The 16,171-nt window shown below is 59.3% G+C and overlaps 2 protein-coding genes and 1 long non-coding RNA gene across 4 annotated transcripts; 2 read left to right on the forward strand and 1 right to left on the reverse strand.

The window, feature by feature from the left end:
* The first annotated feature begins 6 nt into the window (after positions 1-6).
* Positions 7-776, forward strand: LOC132023845 (uncharacterized). The gene is made up of 2 exons (XR_009406072.1): positions 7-190; positions 346-776. It is a non-coding gene; the product is annotated as an uncharacterized LOC132023845 (long non-coding RNA).
* Positions 777-7,543: 6,767 nt separating this feature from the next.
* GAS2L1 (growth arrest specific 2 like 1) lies at positions 7,544-13,021 on the forward strand. The gene is made up of 6 exons (XM_059408768.1): positions 7,544-7,671; positions 8,429-9,279; positions 10,584-10,691; positions 10,794-10,890; positions 10,987-11,158; positions 11,689-13,021. Exons 2-6 carry the CDS (start codon positions 8,647-8,649, stop codon positions 12,722-12,724), a joined length of 2,046 nt encoding a protein of 681 aa, XP_059264751.1. The 5' UTR covers positions 7,544-7,671; positions 8,429-8,646; the 3' UTR covers positions 12,725-13,021.
* Positions 13,022-13,173: 152 nt separating this feature from the next.
* Positions 13,174-15,994, reverse strand: RASL10A (RAS like family 10 member A). 2 transcript variants are annotated; one of them, XM_059409970.1, is made up of 3 exons: positions 15,287-15,994; positions 14,061-14,203; positions 13,174-13,806 (listed from the first exon to the last, which is right to left on the reverse strand). In XM_059409970.1, exons 1-3 carry the CDS (start codon positions 15,503-15,505, stop codon positions 13,539-13,541), a joined length of 630 nt encoding a protein of 209 aa, XP_059265953.1. In that variant the 5' UTR covers positions 15,506-15,994; the 3' UTR covers positions 13,174-13,538. The 2 variants fall into 2 exon arrangements, with proteins under 2 accessions (XP_059265953.1, XP_059265954.1); XM_059409971.1 differs by having other exon boundaries at positions 14,079-14,203; positions 15,287-15,621.
* Positions 15,995-16,171: the final 177 nt, after the last annotated feature.

A 16,171-nucleotide genomic window follows, 5' to 3' on the forward strand; every position in this document is an offset into this window, starting at 1 on the left:
GCGGTGGTCCCGGTGGGATGTTCAGAGGTGGCCGTGGTGGAGACAGAGGGGGCTTCCGTGGTGGCCGGGGCATGGACCGAGGCGGTTTTGGTGGAGGAAGACGGGGTGGCCCCGGCGGACCCCCTGGACCTTTGATGGAACAGATGGGAGGAAGAAGAGGCGGGCGCGGAGGACCTGGAAAAATGGATAAGTATGTGCTGGTGTGAACCAGCTGCGGGCTCCAGGGCGCGAGGAGGTGGCAGGCCCTCCCCGGCTGACCTGGAACAGGCTGGGCTCCGCTGGGAGGTGGCGGGATGCACCCTCTCCTTTCCCCCTTTTCACCCCTCACGCCTTTTGGACTTACAGAGGCGAGCACCGTCAGGAACGCAGAGACCGGCCCTACTAGACGCAGAGACCCCGCAGAGCTGCATTGACTACCAGATTTATTTTTTAAACCAGAAAATGTTTTAAATTTATAATTCCATATTTATAATGTTGGCCACAACATTATGATTATTCCTTGTCTGTACTTTAGTATTTTTCACCATTTGTGAAGAAACATTAAAACAAGTTAAATGGTAGTGTGCCGAGTTTTTTTTTTTTCCTTCTTTTAAAGATGGTTGTTTAACTAAGACTAAATAATGGGAACCCCTTGTGAGCATGCTCAGTATCATTGTGGAGAACCAAGAGGGCCTCTAACTGTAACAATGTTCATGGTTGTGATGTTTTTTGTTTTTTTTTGTTTGTTTTTTTTTTTTTTTTTTTTAAATAAAATTCCAAATGTTTATAAACAGTCATCCTTCTCGGCCTCTGTTGCGCAGTCGCTGCAAGTCGTGGAGTGGGCCCTGAGCTGCCACGTAACTGCTCCTTCCACTGTCCTGGGAGGGGAAACCCATAAGGGTCAGGATGGCACCATGTCGGGTGTGGTGCTGCTAGCAAGGAAACGGGGGTTGCGGTGTCCCCCCTCACCATGGGGATATCCAGCCCAGGTCCAGCTCATTCGCCGGGAGTAGCTTTGTGTAATGCCCCACACCGTGGGTAACTGTGGCTTCTAGGCCACTGTTGGGCTGTCGTGGGTGTTCCGAGTCAGGCTCCACAGGCTTCAGAACGAAGTCTGCTTCAGTGACCGCTAATGGGAACTGTTTTCACTTCCCACTCCGTGATGTGACATTTTCTTGATGTTCTAGGGTCAGCATTTGTGAACGTGGTTGAATAGAGGCCACTGTTCAGCCATCCCTGGCTGCCTTGTGTGAGGTCAGAAGCCAGGGCTTTTCTCATGAGCGTGTTTCTGAAATAATGGAGAAGATGAGAAGAGCCTCAGACCCTAAAACATCTGGGCCTTTTTCATCAGTCTTGCCTTTTCCTGGATTTGTGTGAAGACTCTTTAGGTCCGGGCCAGTAGATTTAAGGGTGATTCCCAGCATCCAGTTTGAGGCCCCACCATGCCTTCCTGGGAAGAGAGGTTTTCCAAGTAAGCAACTATATGTAACCCAGTCTGCAAATAAGTCAGTTGATGACCAGATGCTCAGGAAGAAATGCAGGCCTTAACATACCCCATCAGCAAAGACCAGCTAGGGCAGGGCTGTACACACAGTCCTGAATGGCAGCCAGGGACAGGGAAATCAGTTATTGGCAGCTAGGACACCTAGCTCGGAAGTGGAGAGGTTCAAGCTGTGGGGGGAGTCCCATGGAACTGCTGCCTCCTAAAGTCGCAGCCACAGCTCTCAGCATAACTTGATACTAGTCCGTATTTCAAAAGTCCACATGTATGAAATTGTATCTTATTCTGGCTTTTCAAAGCTTAAAGAATGATAAAAAGTTGGGACGCCTGGGTGGCTCAGTTGGTTAGGCGGCTGCTTTGAGCTCAGGTCACGATCCCAGCGTCCTGGGATTGAGTCCTGCATCGGGCTCCTTGCTCCGTAGAGAGCCTGCTGCTCCCTCTGCCACTCTGTCTGCCTGTGCTCACTCTCTCTCTCTGACAAATAAAATCTAAAAAAAAATGATAAAAAGTGAAACCAGCTAATGTCTGAAGATTCAAGGAGAAATGGTCACCTTTGCCAGAGGACGGCACAAGAAGAATTTGGAGTAACGATTTCTTCTCCATCCCCTGGTCCACGAGAGCAAGGCCTTGGGAAGGCTCCGAGGAGCCCGTGTACCCCTCCCTACTCACAGCCACCCTGCTGTCCGTAGGGTTTGCTCGCTACTCGCCTCTATTCCTGAGGCAGACCAGGACAGGTCCTGGGCACTATCCCAGCCCTCCTCAGCAAATGTGTGACATCTCTGGCTTCGTCTTTTACACTGACAAGTCCTTTCTCAAGAACAGGCATTGCTTTCCCACCTTCAGGAAACCCTTCATCAGCCCCTCTAGATACCAAGCCATTTGTCAGTCTTCTTTTGCTTTTACAATAGTTCTCAAAGGGGGCGCCTGGGTGGCTCAGTGGTTAAGCCGCTGCCTTCGGCTCAGGTCATGATCTCAGGGTCCTGGGATCGAGTCCCGCATCGGGCTCTCTGCTCAGCGGGGAGCCTGCTTCCTCCTCTCTCTCTCTCTGCCTGCCTCTCTGCCTACTTGTGATTTATCTCTGTCAAATAAATAAATAAAATCTTTAAAAAAAAAAAAAAAACAATAGTTCTCAAAGTCCCCAGTTACTGTGTTGCCAAATCAGTGGTCCCTCCTGGGCCCTCTGGTGGCTACTGCACCCCCTCCCTGATCGAAAGGTAGGAAGGCCTCCTCTGACCCTCAGTGCCTGGCTGACATCCTCCTAAATACCAGCTCCTTTCGAGGGGCTGACAGGCTTGCAGAAGGGCTAGAGCCGGCGCCTTCCTCCAGCCCAACTCAGCAAATGGGGGACGCCTGGAGCCTCACCATCGTCCTGGCCTCTGTTCTCTCGTGTTGCCCCAGCCCCCGACCCAACCCAGCGGGCTCTCATCAAAACCCTGTACAGACAAAAAAAAAAAAAAAAAAAAAAACCCTGTACAGTGTTAAGTCACCAGCACCTCCCACCTCTCCTCTGCTGCCCCGCGTGGGGCTCCCCGCTTCCCTTGACCCCTCCAGCCCTTGCCTCACAAAGCCCAAGTAACTTCTAGACGCTTCTCTTACAACTCACCAAGGCCTTCCAGCACACTCACCATGATCTACGAGTATCATGTGACCTCAGCTGCCCCACTCAGCCTTGGTGGCTGGACTCTGGCCACACAGGCCAGTGCTGTTCCTCCAAGGGGCCCAGGAGGCTCCCACCTCAGCCTTGGCAGGCATCGGAGTGTCAGAGCCCAGGTGCACAGCCTGAGGCCCAAATCTAACCACAACATCCCTGGGCTCTTGTGTGGTGCCAAGCACCACCTCGCCACACTGACTTCCCGAGAAGTCTTTGAGGTAGGAGTCCACCCCTCTGTCCTGGATGAGGCGGTGGAACTGGCCAGTGGAGGCTGAGGCATCCGGGCCTGTGCTCCCTGCACGCAGGTGTCCCGTGTCTGAGAAGCTGGGAGCTCTGCAGCTCTGGGTAGGGATCAGCCACCACCCAGCCCACAGCCCATGCTAAGGGATGACAAGGCGGCCCTCTGTGGGAGCCACGGCACAACCATCACACGTGGCCAGCATTACCTACCCCCTGCCTGGAACTTGAGGCTGCCCCAGAGTGGCTCTCGGCCCTGCCTCAAGAGGGGATTGTCACCAGCACTAAATAGTCCTGCGAGAGGCGTTTATGTCAGAAGGAATGATTCCTCTCAGCCAAAAGAAATGTATGGACCACACTGGCCTCGGAGGACCTCAGGCAGCCTGAGTTCCAAGCTCTGTCTCAAAGGGTTGCACAAAGTTGCTTAGTGCCCGTGGAGCTGGAGGAGGAGGAAAAGCAAGGGTGCGACCAGCAGGAGCAGGACAGGAAGCAGGGAGAAGTCGGAGAAGTCCTGCTTACGTTCCACACCCTGCTCCGAACTCTCCGGAGCTCTTGGTGGAGCACACTCAGAATAAACATTTCCATCTCAGCCTCACAGCCCCGCAAGGCTACACTCCACAGTTACGGGCAAAAGGTTGAGGAGTCAGTCTGGAGATGGGTCTATGCCCCGCACACACAGACCGCAACGAGTGGCTCACCTGCCCCGTGGGAAGGAGCATGGGCCTCCAAGGTTGTGGCAGCTGTGGAGCCAAGGACAGGACAGTGACCGAGGCAAGTGGCTGATGCAACTGGGAGCCAAGCACCCAGACACCAGGACCTCAGGGCGAGTGGCTGGCTCTGGAGCTGACCTTTCCTGTCCCACGCAGACGGAGCTGCCGGCCACAGTGCAAGCAATGAGCAGTGTAACAGGCAGAGTGGAAAGCGGGCCCTCTTGGGCTTTCTGGCCCTGATTTTGCTCCTGGAGGGTACAGGAGGGAGCTCAGGGAAGCTTAGGGTCCCATAGCTGGAGCAGGAACAAGCAGCTGTCGTGGTTGGACCCACATGGGAACATAGGAGCCTAAAGCCCCCCATGGGTCACTTGCTCAATCAGGGCTCAGCTCACGAGCTCAGTCTAACCTGGAGAGCTTGGAGGGGACCCAACCAGCACCTGAGCTGCCCGGCCCCAGAGCTGAATCCCACAAGGGAGGGCTTTACCTGAAGACTCCATGGCCATCATCTGACCTCCATTGCAACCAAGGCCAAGCACACAGTTCTCTGGCACCCAGCAGTGGAGGCAAGAAATCTAGCCACGTGTCCACTGGCCATGGGCAAGACCATGAGCGCATTAGAGGCACACCTTCTGTATACCAGGGTGGCCCCTGGGGTCTGTGGGAATGGGTTCAAAACAACTGTAGCCCAAACCTCCTGTCCCTCCAGCAGTTTCTATGACTTCCCTTGGTCCTGCAAGGAACAGAACAGGTCACCACACAACAAAAGGGGTCAAAGCTGAGGCCCTCCACGGCCTGGGCCAAGAGTCTTGCTATGCCAGTCAGCCCTACACCTGCCACCTGTCCTATAATCAGAATGTTGGAGTCTGTGCTCTAGAGTGGGCATCTGTGATGGCAGGTCACAGCTGGGGGGACGGGAGATAGGGAGCAGCAAGCCCCCACCCCCTTATCCCCACTTCCTCAGAGGAATAGTAGACATTTGTCCTGAATGCTAACTAATGATACCATTTTCACAACACTATGATGTGACTACTACTGTTGTCCCATTTTACACATAGTACAACTGAGGCTCAGAGAGCTTAACCATCTCACCCAAAAACCAAGACCAGGGCCTGGGTTCAATCTGGCCTCTCTTATGTCTAGAACCCTGTTGTTCAGCAAGGTAGACATAAGCAGGAATTAATTCCTGCACAGCTGCTGACCACACTACATCCCTTGCCCTCTCTTGGCCTCAGTGTCCCCACGTGGTAAAATGAGAACACATAAAATCATCACACCTCCTAAGATTATTTTGAGGAAAAAAAAAAAAAAAGATGATTTTGAGGACTAAATTACTTAGTTTCCACACTTCGCTCTTTCCCCCATCTCCAGCAGCCCTCTCTCCCCAAGTATCAGCAGTCCCAGATCTGGGAGAAATTCTTGACTCTGTCCACACATTCATACCCAATTCACCAGCATATCCCATCAGCTCTGCCCTCAGAAACAGCTCTGCTCCATCCCTGCACAGCAACCACAGGGAACCTGTTAAGACCTAAGTCAGATCACACCCCTCCCCTGCAATAAATCCCTCCATGACTCCCATGTCCCTCCAAAGAGGCATGGCCCACAAAGCCCTACTTGCTCTGCTCCCAATATCTCTGTTTTCATCCCACTCTCCATCTCAGCCTCAGAGGCCTTATTCTTTCTTGAATACACCAACCACCTGCCCACCTCAGGGCCTTTACACTGGCTGTCCCCTCTGTATGAAATACTCTGCTTCTAGCCATCTACACTGTTCCTTCCCTTAGGTTCTTTCCTGAACACTGATTTAAAACTGCAGCCCTGGGGTGCCTGCAGGCTCAGTGTGTTAAGCCTCTGCCTTCAGCTCAGGTCATGATCTCAGGGTCCTGGGATTGAGCCTGCTTCCTCCTCTCTCTCTGCCTGCCTCTCTGCCTGCCTGTGACCTCTGTCTGTCAAAAACAAACAAACAAACAAACACAAAAACCCCTGCAGCCTCATTCCACCCCACACTCCCAGGCCCTCAGTTGGTTCCATTGCTCTCTCTTCCCTGGTGCCTCATCCCTGTTTCAGTCCTAGGGCTGCCTTCCTACCACACTGTGAACCCCGATAGCTGGCTCGGTCTGCCTCCCACCTTTTGCTCTTAGTTCCCAGTGCCAGAAGAGACCCAGCACACAGTAGTCGCCACTTAAGTGTCAGCTATTACTGTTACTAGTTACCCCCCCTTCCTCACTCTTTGTGGGTAGGGGTGCTGAAGGAGACGGTAGATTAGAACCTGTACCACTTGGATATCTAAGACACTAGGCTGTTTGCCCACTGAGTCATGAGGACTCGGTGGGATGATGTATGTGATCAGCCTGGCACCACAAGGTCTAGCACACAGTAGGTACTCCACAAATGCCCCTGACACTTGAATGAGGATATTCCCATAATAGCCATGTTCAAACCCCAGACTCCACCAGCTGCTCTCTTGAGCTCCAGTTTAGGCAAAAGAAAGTGTCTCATAGAGGTGACTTGACTGGTTTAGGTCAAGGGCATAGAGCAAGCCTGGTGCACAGTAGGAGCTTTATGAAAGCTCTGAGACTTGGCTATGGGTGGTGGTGCCTCCCCCGAGGCTGGCCCCGCCCCGCCAGCGGGGCTGCAGCCCAGCCAGGCCTGGCCTCCCCACCCAGCCAGCAGCAGGGGGCAGGATTTCCCGCAGGTCCCAGCCGGGGCCCTCCTCTGCAGTTTGAAAAGAAACCAGCAGCGATTAACCCTCTGGAGCCAAACCGCCCCAGGCCACTTCATATCCTCCTTTCCTCTTAATTCTGTGCCTGACCTGGGCAGCCACAGGTGGTTAGGGATGGGTCTCTCGCCGAAGGGCAGGGGCCAAGGTGTGAGATCCCTAGGCCTTAGCCCCCTGCCTACTCCTCTGGGCCTGTGTCTTTATCAGAGAAACGGGTTCCCCCAACCTCAAGGTTAAAAATGAGTATTCAGTAAGGAGTGGCACGACGGGTGGGCAGAACAGGCTATCTTCCCCCTCCACGAGGCCCGCCCTGCTGGTAGGAAGCTCACACCCGAGTCACACTGGCTTCATTTATCTTAACTAGGATGGTTCCCTCCAGGCGGAGGTGACTTTGCAGCCCCGGTCCCTATCGCTTCCTGAGTTCGTCTTGAGAACAGGCCGTGCGGTCCTCCCGAGGAGGCAGCTATCCAGGGATGGAGTGCAGTTAAAATCGCCCAAACCTCCCCACAGGAGACCAAGCAGTTTTGAAAGGTACGGTAGGGACTAGGCTGATCTGGGACAGGACGTCCGGGCTGGTAGGGGCGCCCGGGGGCCCTGATCCCGCCCCCACCCCAGTCAGGAGACTCCAGCTCCTCCCTCCGTCCCCCTAGCCAGCCCGGGAATAGCGCTGCCCCTTTAAGAGCGCGCGGCCCCGCCCGCCCCCTCGGGCCGGATCCGAATTCCAGGGAGGCGGGGCGGAGACGGCGGGCGGGCGGGTGCGGAGGCCTCAGCCGCGGGACCGGATCGCTGTGGCTCGGGCGGCGCCTCCCTGCGGCGGCCCGGCCCCGCTCGGCCCCGCCGGGGCGATGCTCCCCGAGGCCGCAGGATGAGCCAGGTGAGCGCGGGGACCCCCAGTACCCCCTGCCTGGCGCGCACTCACGGGGACCTGGCAGCCGCGGCCTCCGTTCCCCGGGGCTGTGTGACCTTGGGCGGCCCCGCACCCTCTCTGGGCCGAAGCCCGAAGGCCAGCGGGGCTGTCGGAGGCTCCTCCGAGTCCTGGCCGGCACGGACCCGGCCTGCGGCGCTAAGGAGGCTCGCAGGAGGAGGCGGGGCCTGTCTCCGGCCCCCGGGCTGCCCATGGCGCTTGGGAGCATAAGCGCGGCTCAGGTCGGCCTGGCTTTGCCACCCACTGCTCTGCGACCTTGAGCGAGCCCTTACCCTCTCTGCACCTCAGTTTCCTCATCTGTAAAATGGAGATAAAATCACTGACACTCACCCCTGGGCAGGGGCATTGCGGTTACTGTTACTGCTGTTACGTCGTTGTTATAATGAGAGTCGTTAGGGAAGGAGAGCTGTGGGAGTACCTGGGACCTTCCCAGAGGTGGGGGGCCGGGTACCAGCCCTCAGTGATGGAGCTAATCATTCCTGCGGTTGGGACCTGAATTCCTGGACTGTCCTGCCTGTCCATTGTGGGCCCACGCCTGTGGGCTGCATCTTTAGGGCTCTGCTTTTCACCTACCTTGTGGGGCAATAAGGATGCGTGGGGACCTGCGAGGGAGGGAGGATTCAGTCAAGTATCCTGTTACCCACCTCCCAGAGGGAAATAGCAAACACTTTCAATACTAAGTCATTCATAGAAATTATCTCATTAGGTCCTGCAAGGAGGGTGCTATTACTGTACCCATTTCACAGACGAAGAAACCGAGGTACAGTGAAGTTTCTCACAGCCAGCTCACAAAACCAAGCATCTGGCCTGAGATGACAGGCGAGTTACAGGTGGTCAGCGGCTTAGTCTGTACCGAGGGCTTCCTGGGTCCTCACAGCAGCCCTGTATCCCTGCCCACCCATCGTGACTCTGCTGGCCCCGGACATGGCAGACCCGGTGGCGGGCATCGCGGGCTCAGCAGCCAAGAGCGTGCGGCCGTACCGCTCGAGTGAGGCCTACGTGGAGGCCATGAAGGAGGACCTGGCCGAGTGGCTCAACGCCTTGTATGGCCTGGGTCTGCCCAGTGGTGGCGATGGCTTCCTGATGGGGCTGGCCACGGGCACCACCCTGTGCCAACATGCCAATGCTGTCACCGATGCGGCTCGCGCTTTGGCTGTTGCCCGCCCAGCCCGCGGGGTGGCCTTCCAGGCACACAGTGTGGTGCCCGGCTCTTTCATGGCCCGCGACAATGTAGCCACGTTCATCGGCTGGTGCCGAACAGAGCTGGGTGTGCCTGAAGTGCTCATGTTTGAGACAGAGGACCTGGTGCTTCGGAAGAATGAGAAGAGCGTTGTGCTGTGCCTGCTGGAGGTGGCACGGCGTGGGGCCCGCCTTGGCCTGCTCGCCCCTCGCCTTGTGCAGTTTGAACAGGAGATTGAGCAGGAGCTCCGTGCTGCCCCCCCGGCCCCCCACACTCGCACAGCCGAGGAGGACGCCCCCGAAACGGCCACCACAGCAGGGGCTCCCACCCGCGGGCCCCGCATGACACCCAGCGACCTGCGCAACCTTGATGAGCTGGTGAGTCTGCCCGTGAGGGTGCACGTCCCCTCCGTGTGCCCAGGATGGGACAGCCTGCCCCATGGGGTAGTGCACACGTTGAGCATCAACTATATACCTGGCCCCAAGGAGCGGGCACAGCCGCTTGGAGGGAGAAGTGCTTGCTTGATGAGGTCGCATGGCCCTGCTGGGTTGTGGATGAAATCTGAGCTCCACTGTGTGATCTCCACTTCAAGGGCTCCCCGTCCACCAGAGAAGGCTGTATACCCCTCATCCAGGGGCTGTGTGATTTGACCGCTTCTGTATGTACTTCAGGACTAGACACTTAGATCCACATCACAGAGCTCGAGGTTGAGTGGGTGCCTGTGATGCTTGGCTCTGAGGGAGGTGCCCGGCACACAGTAGGCTCACTGAGGGCCTAGGGAAGCTTCCCAGGGCTCTACAGCCCCCCTGCCAACCCCCCGTGGCCCTGCGCACATCACTGGTGGAGAAGCCAAGCCCAGAGCTACTGTTAGAAAAACATGGGGAGCTGCCAGACTGTACCCCCAGCTCCCTCCTGCTTATCTCAGGACCTAGGTATCCCTAACGCCCCCGCAGCCTGGCCAAGAGTGTCCTTCTTATCAGAAGGTTAGGACTATGCTGTGCCTTACCCCTGAGGGGGTTAGCCGGATGGCCTTGGGCAGAGGCTGCCAACCCCAGTCCTATCTTGGGCCAGGGTCACCAGAAGCTCCACCTGCTCATTTCCTCTGGCCCCATTGTTGTTGGCTGGGAGGTGGGCCGCCCACATAGCCAGCCTGGCAGCTCCTGACCTGGGCTGGAGCAGGAGGGGTGCAAATGTGTGCTTGCTGGGCATGTGGCCTAGGTGTACATGTTGGGGTGTGTGTGTGTGTCTTACATGTCTGTGGCACTGATGTGGCGTGGGTTCCCTGCACTCATGTCCCATGGTCCTCCTTCTCCAATAGACCCAGTCTCCCTGTGGGGCCTCAGCCTCTCTCTGTGAAGTAGGTGAAGGGGGAGTGAGGACGGCTCCCAGGACAGCCCCAGGCTCAGGGGCTGGAGGGAGGCGCCACACTGGGGTCCCACGCCCTGGCCTGACCACAGGGCCACCATCCTTTCCTGATCAGCTTCCTGACCTCCAACAGCCAAAGGGGAAGGGCAGTTGGTGAAAGGTCAAGTGTAGAGCCTGCACCCAAGTCTGGAGCCACACCATCCATGCCCCCTTTCTCCGGAAGGACCTGCTTCCTCCTGACCCTGGAGCTGCTGACATCAGGCCCCAGGAGGAGGGACTGAATCCCTGACCTCCCGCTTCTCCTCTCTGGCCTCAGGTGAGGGAGATCTTGGGCTACTGCACCTGTCCAGACCAGTTTCCCATGATCAAAGTCTCGGAGGGCAAGTACCGCGTGGGAGACTCCAGTCTCCTCATCTTCGTGCGGGTAAGAGCCTGGGGCTGCCCTGCAGGCAGCAGCCTAAGGTGGGCTGTCACACCCCCCACCCCCACTGACAGGTCGTGACCTGCCCACACTGGGCTCCCACAGGTGCTGAGGAGCCACGTGATGGTGCGCGTGGGTGGCGGCTGGGACACTCTGGAGCACTATCTGGACAAGCATGACCCTTGCCGCTGCTCGTCCTCGGGTCAGTGCCTGCGGCGGGGCCATACGGGGGATGCGTAGGCTGGGCTCTGTCTGTGGCACTGCCCTTCACAGGCCACCTGTTGTCTCACCCCCGCAGCCCACCGCCCACCCCAGCCCAGGGCTCGCACCTTCTCCCCACAGAGGGTGTCGCCCACCCCCAGCCCGCGGGCTGGCAGCCCAGTGCCTGGGGGTGAGCGCCGGAGCTCCCGGCCAGAAGTGATGCCCATTAGCCTACGGGCCTCAAAGGAGGGAATGGAGACCACCCTCAGGTGAGAGGCAGGGGGACATGGGGGTGAGGGGTCGGGGGGTTGGGGGTGTCTGCCGTGGCTGGATGACAAAGGAGCCTGTGCTCCAGGGTGACTCACACCCTGGGAAAAGTTCCCGTGGGTGGGGGCAGGCCTGGCTTCCTATCTCCATGGCAACCTAAGCAACTGAACAACACAGCTGGGGCAGGCCCTGGGGGCTGGGCGGCAGCCAGTCCTACCCGCTTCCCTCTGGCCTGCCCAGGAAGCCGGAGGCCTGGGGAGGGGGAACTCGGAACCTGGCTTCTTCCGCTGCCTTGGGTGGGGGGTGGCCCTGGCTGCCGGAAGCTGCTTGGAGTCCCTCACTTCTCTCTGGAAGTCCCCAAGAGGACTGAAGCCCTTGACAGCCCCCACCCCACCCACCACCACCACCACCACAGGTGTCTTCCCCACCCCCAACCACTTGGCTGCTTGTCCTTTCCTCTCTGGGCCCTTCTGCATGCCAGTACTGTCTCTGTATGCCCCATCTCTCGATGTCTCTTGTTCCGCTGCCCCAGGGCCCGGGACCAGCTGCCCCCCCATCCCCGCTCCCGCCGCTACTCCGGGGACAGTGACTCCTCAGCGTCCTCAGCCCAGAGTGGCCCCCTTGGTGTCCGCAGTGAAGACTCAGGCACTGGCTCCCGGAAGGAGCGACCCAGCCGGCGGCTGACCACGGGCACCCCATCCTCCCCGAGACGGCCTCCTCCCCCACGCAGCCAGTCCAGAGACCGACTGGATCGGGGGCGGCCCCGTGGGCCCCCAGGAGGCCGGGGAGCCCCGCTGTCAGCCGCCAGCCCTGCCCGGCGGGCCCGGAGCCAGAGCCGGGAGGAGCAGACCATGCTGCTGGTGCGCAGGGACCGAGATGGGCAGCACTCATGGGTGCCCCGGGGCAGGGTCAGTGGGGGCTCAGGCAGGAGCAGCCCCCAGACTCCCCGGGCTCGCAGCCCTGCAGCGCCCCGGCCTCTCCGGGTCTCCAACCCCAGTCCAGAGTTGGGCGCCACACCGGCCAGTGTCTTCCGCACCCCCCTACAGCTGGACCCAAAGCAGGAGCAGCAACTGTTCAGGCGCTTGGAAGAGGAGTTCCTGGCCAATGCCCGAGCCCTTGAGGCTGCTGCTGGCGGGACCCCAGCTGGACCAGCCTCTGACCCAGCTCGGGCCCCAGACCCTCCAGCTCCTGACTCGGCCTACTGTTCCTCCAGCTCCTCCTCTTCATCCCTCAGTGTCCTGGGTGGCAAGTGTGGCCAGCCCGGGGACTCTGGCCGGATGGCCAATGGGCTGCCCGGGCCCCGAGGCCCAGTCCTGTCCAGCTCTTCCGATGAAGGCAGCCCCTGCCCTGGTGTGGGGGGCCCACCAGATGCACCTGGGAGCCCCTTGGCTGGCCTGGAGCTCCCGAGGACCTGGGCACGGGGCCGGATGGACACACAGCCAGACCGAAAACCCTCACGCATCCCCACACCTCGGGGCCCTCGCCGCCCGTCTGGATCCACAGAGCCTGGGGCCTGGCATGCCCTGCACTCTGTGAGCCCAAGGGCAGAGCCGGATTCCTGGATGTGATGAACCAGCCCAGCTGCCCCCCAGGCCCCTACTCCTCATCCTATTCCTTTGTGGCCTTAACCCCTCTGCATCAGGGAGCCCCCCCCTCCACCCCTGCCTCTCGGGTACCAGACCTCATGGGACCAGACCCCTTGGGACCACATGGCACAATGGGACCTCTGTTGTACATTCCGGTTGGGGGATGAGCGTTGCTATTTAATTACTAATATTATTGATTGCCTTAGAGGAGGTCAGTGAGGACCCATCCTGCGGTCCTGTGGCCCTGCAGAGCCTGACAGTAAAGTATTGTTTCAGCCACATGTGTCTGCTTCTTGGGGTTGGCCTTGGGGCCATCACACCTTTCGGGGGACACTTCTTACATGTTGGGGTTCTGGTATTAGGTGAGAGCAACGACCTCTAAACTTAAGACCATGCAGCCCACCCAAGAAATGCAAGCTGCGCTTCCATCGTTTTCCCCTTTATTACCTCCTGAGAGGTGTGATTTTATAGTCTGTCCAGTGGAACCGCAGGAGCAACCTGAGCGCTTCCAATCAGATCCACAGCCAAGTCCCTTCTACCCAATGGGACTGTAACCCAATGAGGTCCCAGAAAAGATTGCTGGAGCCCAGTGTGGCTTGGGGGCCTGGCAGGGTCCAATGCAGCTCCCCAAAGTCCTGTTTCCCGGAGACTGAGTGGGAGGTTTCCTCGTCCAATCAGGGAGGAGACCTTGTCCTGTCCAATCCGAGAGAAGTTGGGCAATTTCGTCCAATCCGGGTAGCCGGTTGTTCCAATCAAACCACCCTCCCCCAACCTTCTGCGTCGACGTCCAGTTCAATCACATGAGGCTGCAGCGCGCTGGATGCAGCGCCCCCTGCAGGCGTAGGGCCGGGTGTGCAGGGCGTGCACGCACCAAAGCGCAACGCAGCAGCTCGCGGAAAAGACGCAGCACGTGCCAATTGTACTTGGCGGAGCACTCCAGGTAGCCGCAGCGCCAGCCCCTGCGCACCAGGGCGGCCAGGGCGCGCCGAGGCCCGAAGCGCAGCCGCTGCCTGTCCCGCTTGTTGCCTACCACGAGGATGGGAGCCTCGGGTGCGCCCGCCGGTCTGTGGGCCAGATGGGGACGAGGGCTAGTGTGCCGGACGCCCCACGCCGGAGACCCCTCCCTCCGCAGTGGGTATATACATTTCTGTGGCCAGAGACAGCCCCCCTCCCAAGGAAATACCAGACCCGAGTGGCCCAAAGACCGCATAGCTGGCAGACCAGAGACCCAGCCAGGACCAGGGAAGAACCCACCCATTACCCTTGGGCAAAGGCCCGGCCGGTCTGGCAAAAGCACCCCTCCTCCACCCATACACACCTGTGGCAGTATCCCCACCTGGTCTCCGAGATGCGTTGCCGTAGCGCCTTCACGTAATCAAAACTGTCCGGGCTGCAGATATCATAGACGAGCACGAAGGCGTCCGTGTCCTGCAAGCTCCAGTCCTTGGAGTCTGGCCACTCCTGGGGCAGGAGGCCGGAGTTTGCCAGAGACCCTTTCTCACTCTCCAACAGCCAGACCCTCTGAAGGGTCTTGATGCTAAACCCACAGTTCATCCTCAGGCCTCGGCCGTCCCCACCATCTCTCTCCAAGCTCCCTAGGCCTCCTGTCCTCACGGTTGCCAGGATAAAAATTTCTAACCCGTGTCTGAAGCCAGTCAGCTGCTTACCAGCCCTCCTTCGCTCTCGGCCTCCTCTCTGCCTACCCCCTAGCTTCCTCCTTCCAGCTTTTCAAAGCTCATCTCGGGGCTGGCCTCTTAGGCCCTCACTCCCTGTTTACCACAGCTGCCTTTAAGCCCCAGGCTCCGTGTTCCCCAGGCCCTCCGACACCATTGATGATGGGACAGCTGGACACATTCAGGGCGGGGGTGGGGTGGTGGGGGTGGGGGGTTGGGTTAAGCACATGCTGTCCTTTCCACCTGGCAGGCTTTTGACACTTCTTTTAATCAAAATTTCATTCATCCTTCCAGGGTCAGCCCAAACGTCAGCGCCTCCAGGAAGCCCTGCTTAATTCTGTGTGCTCCTTCCTCTTCACCCCTCAGAGGCATCCAGCTCCAAGAATTCAAAATCTGCCCTGGGATTCGCACAAATTGCTAAACTCTTTGCTCCAAGTCACAGGAATAAAGGAGCAGAGAATAACCGCCCTAGAAAGTACACCTGTGTCTGGCCCCATCCTCTCCCCACTGAGAGTCTGCTTAATTCCCCAAGCATAAAATGCTCCCTGGCAGGGAGGCACGACCTTGGTCTGCCATGCACTGATCCAGAACCACCCTCGGAGGCAGGCAAATAATACAGGCACTTTAGGCCAGTGAGAAAACCCCTCTTTTCAAAATCGCGGGCCTGGGGCCTGATCTTGGATAGCAGCAGGCCATCAGGGAGAGACACACACACAAACCCCCCAGGACACGTTCATCCTTTAATCCATGAACACAGTTTGGCACCCCAGGGCTGTCAAGGCAGACATGCACGTGTGCACCAAGCACCCGCCACATATACACGCACGCTGTCACACGCCCCCGCCCGCGCCGCCCGTTCCCCAGTCGCTACCTCTGGACCCCCGGGGTTCTGACCCGGAGGAGCGCCGTCGCCGTCGCGGATGCTCAGGTCGTAGACCGCGCCGTCGAGCAGCACCGCGGGCCGGTAGAGGCGTGGCCCGTCCGTGGGCCGGTGGCGTTCCGGGTAATCACCGAACAGGAACTGACGGATGATGGCCGTCTTGCCCACGCCCGGGGCACCCAGCACAGCCACCCGCAGGCTGCCCCCCATGGCCCGCGCGCCCAGCCGCGCCCAGCGTTGTAAACCCTCATGGACCAGCGCAGCGCCGTGCGCCCCGCGTGCCCTGCCCGGTGCACCCTGGCCCCGCGCTCCTCATCGCCCCCCACGCCCCCGCCCCCGGAGCACCCTGGGCCAGGAGAGGCCGGGCCAGAGGACGGAGCGGGCGGCCGGAGGGCAGACAGCCGAGCAGGCCGACGGAGGACGAACGAGCAGCTCCGGCAGGTGCCGAAGCTCGGGAGAGAACAGACCCCGCGCGCGGTGCAGACACCGCCTCCGCCCCGCAGCTCGAGCTGGAGGCACCGCCGGCAGCGCGAGCACCGGGGTCGGACCTCCTGGCCGCGCGGGTCTCGCGGCGGGTCCCGCAGCGGGTCCGGGCGCGGGGACGGCGCTGCCTCTCGGTGCCTCAGTCCCGCTGTCCTTCGGTCGCTCCGGCGCCCTGAGTCGCCGCCCCAGCCAGCGGCGCGAGCGAGCGAGGGAGCGAGCGGGCGAGCGGAGCTTCCCGGAGGCGGCGATGAGGTAACCGCCGGCCCGCCCCTCCCCAGGTCCCCACTACCCGCCCGGGATGCTCCTCCCGGGAAGGGTCGCGGGAAGCCGGAGGGAGGGATCCAGCCCCCTCGGTGTCCCGCGCTTCTCTCACCCGCTCCAAAATAGAAGTCC

This window comes from Mustela nigripes, chromosome 8, assembly GCF_022355385.1.
Source record: "Mustela nigripes isolate SB6536 chromosome 8, MUSNIG.SB6536, whole genome shotgun sequence".
Classification (NCBI taxonomy): domain Eukaryota; kingdom Metazoa; phylum Chordata; class Mammalia; order Carnivora; family Mustelidae; genus Mustela; species Mustela nigripes.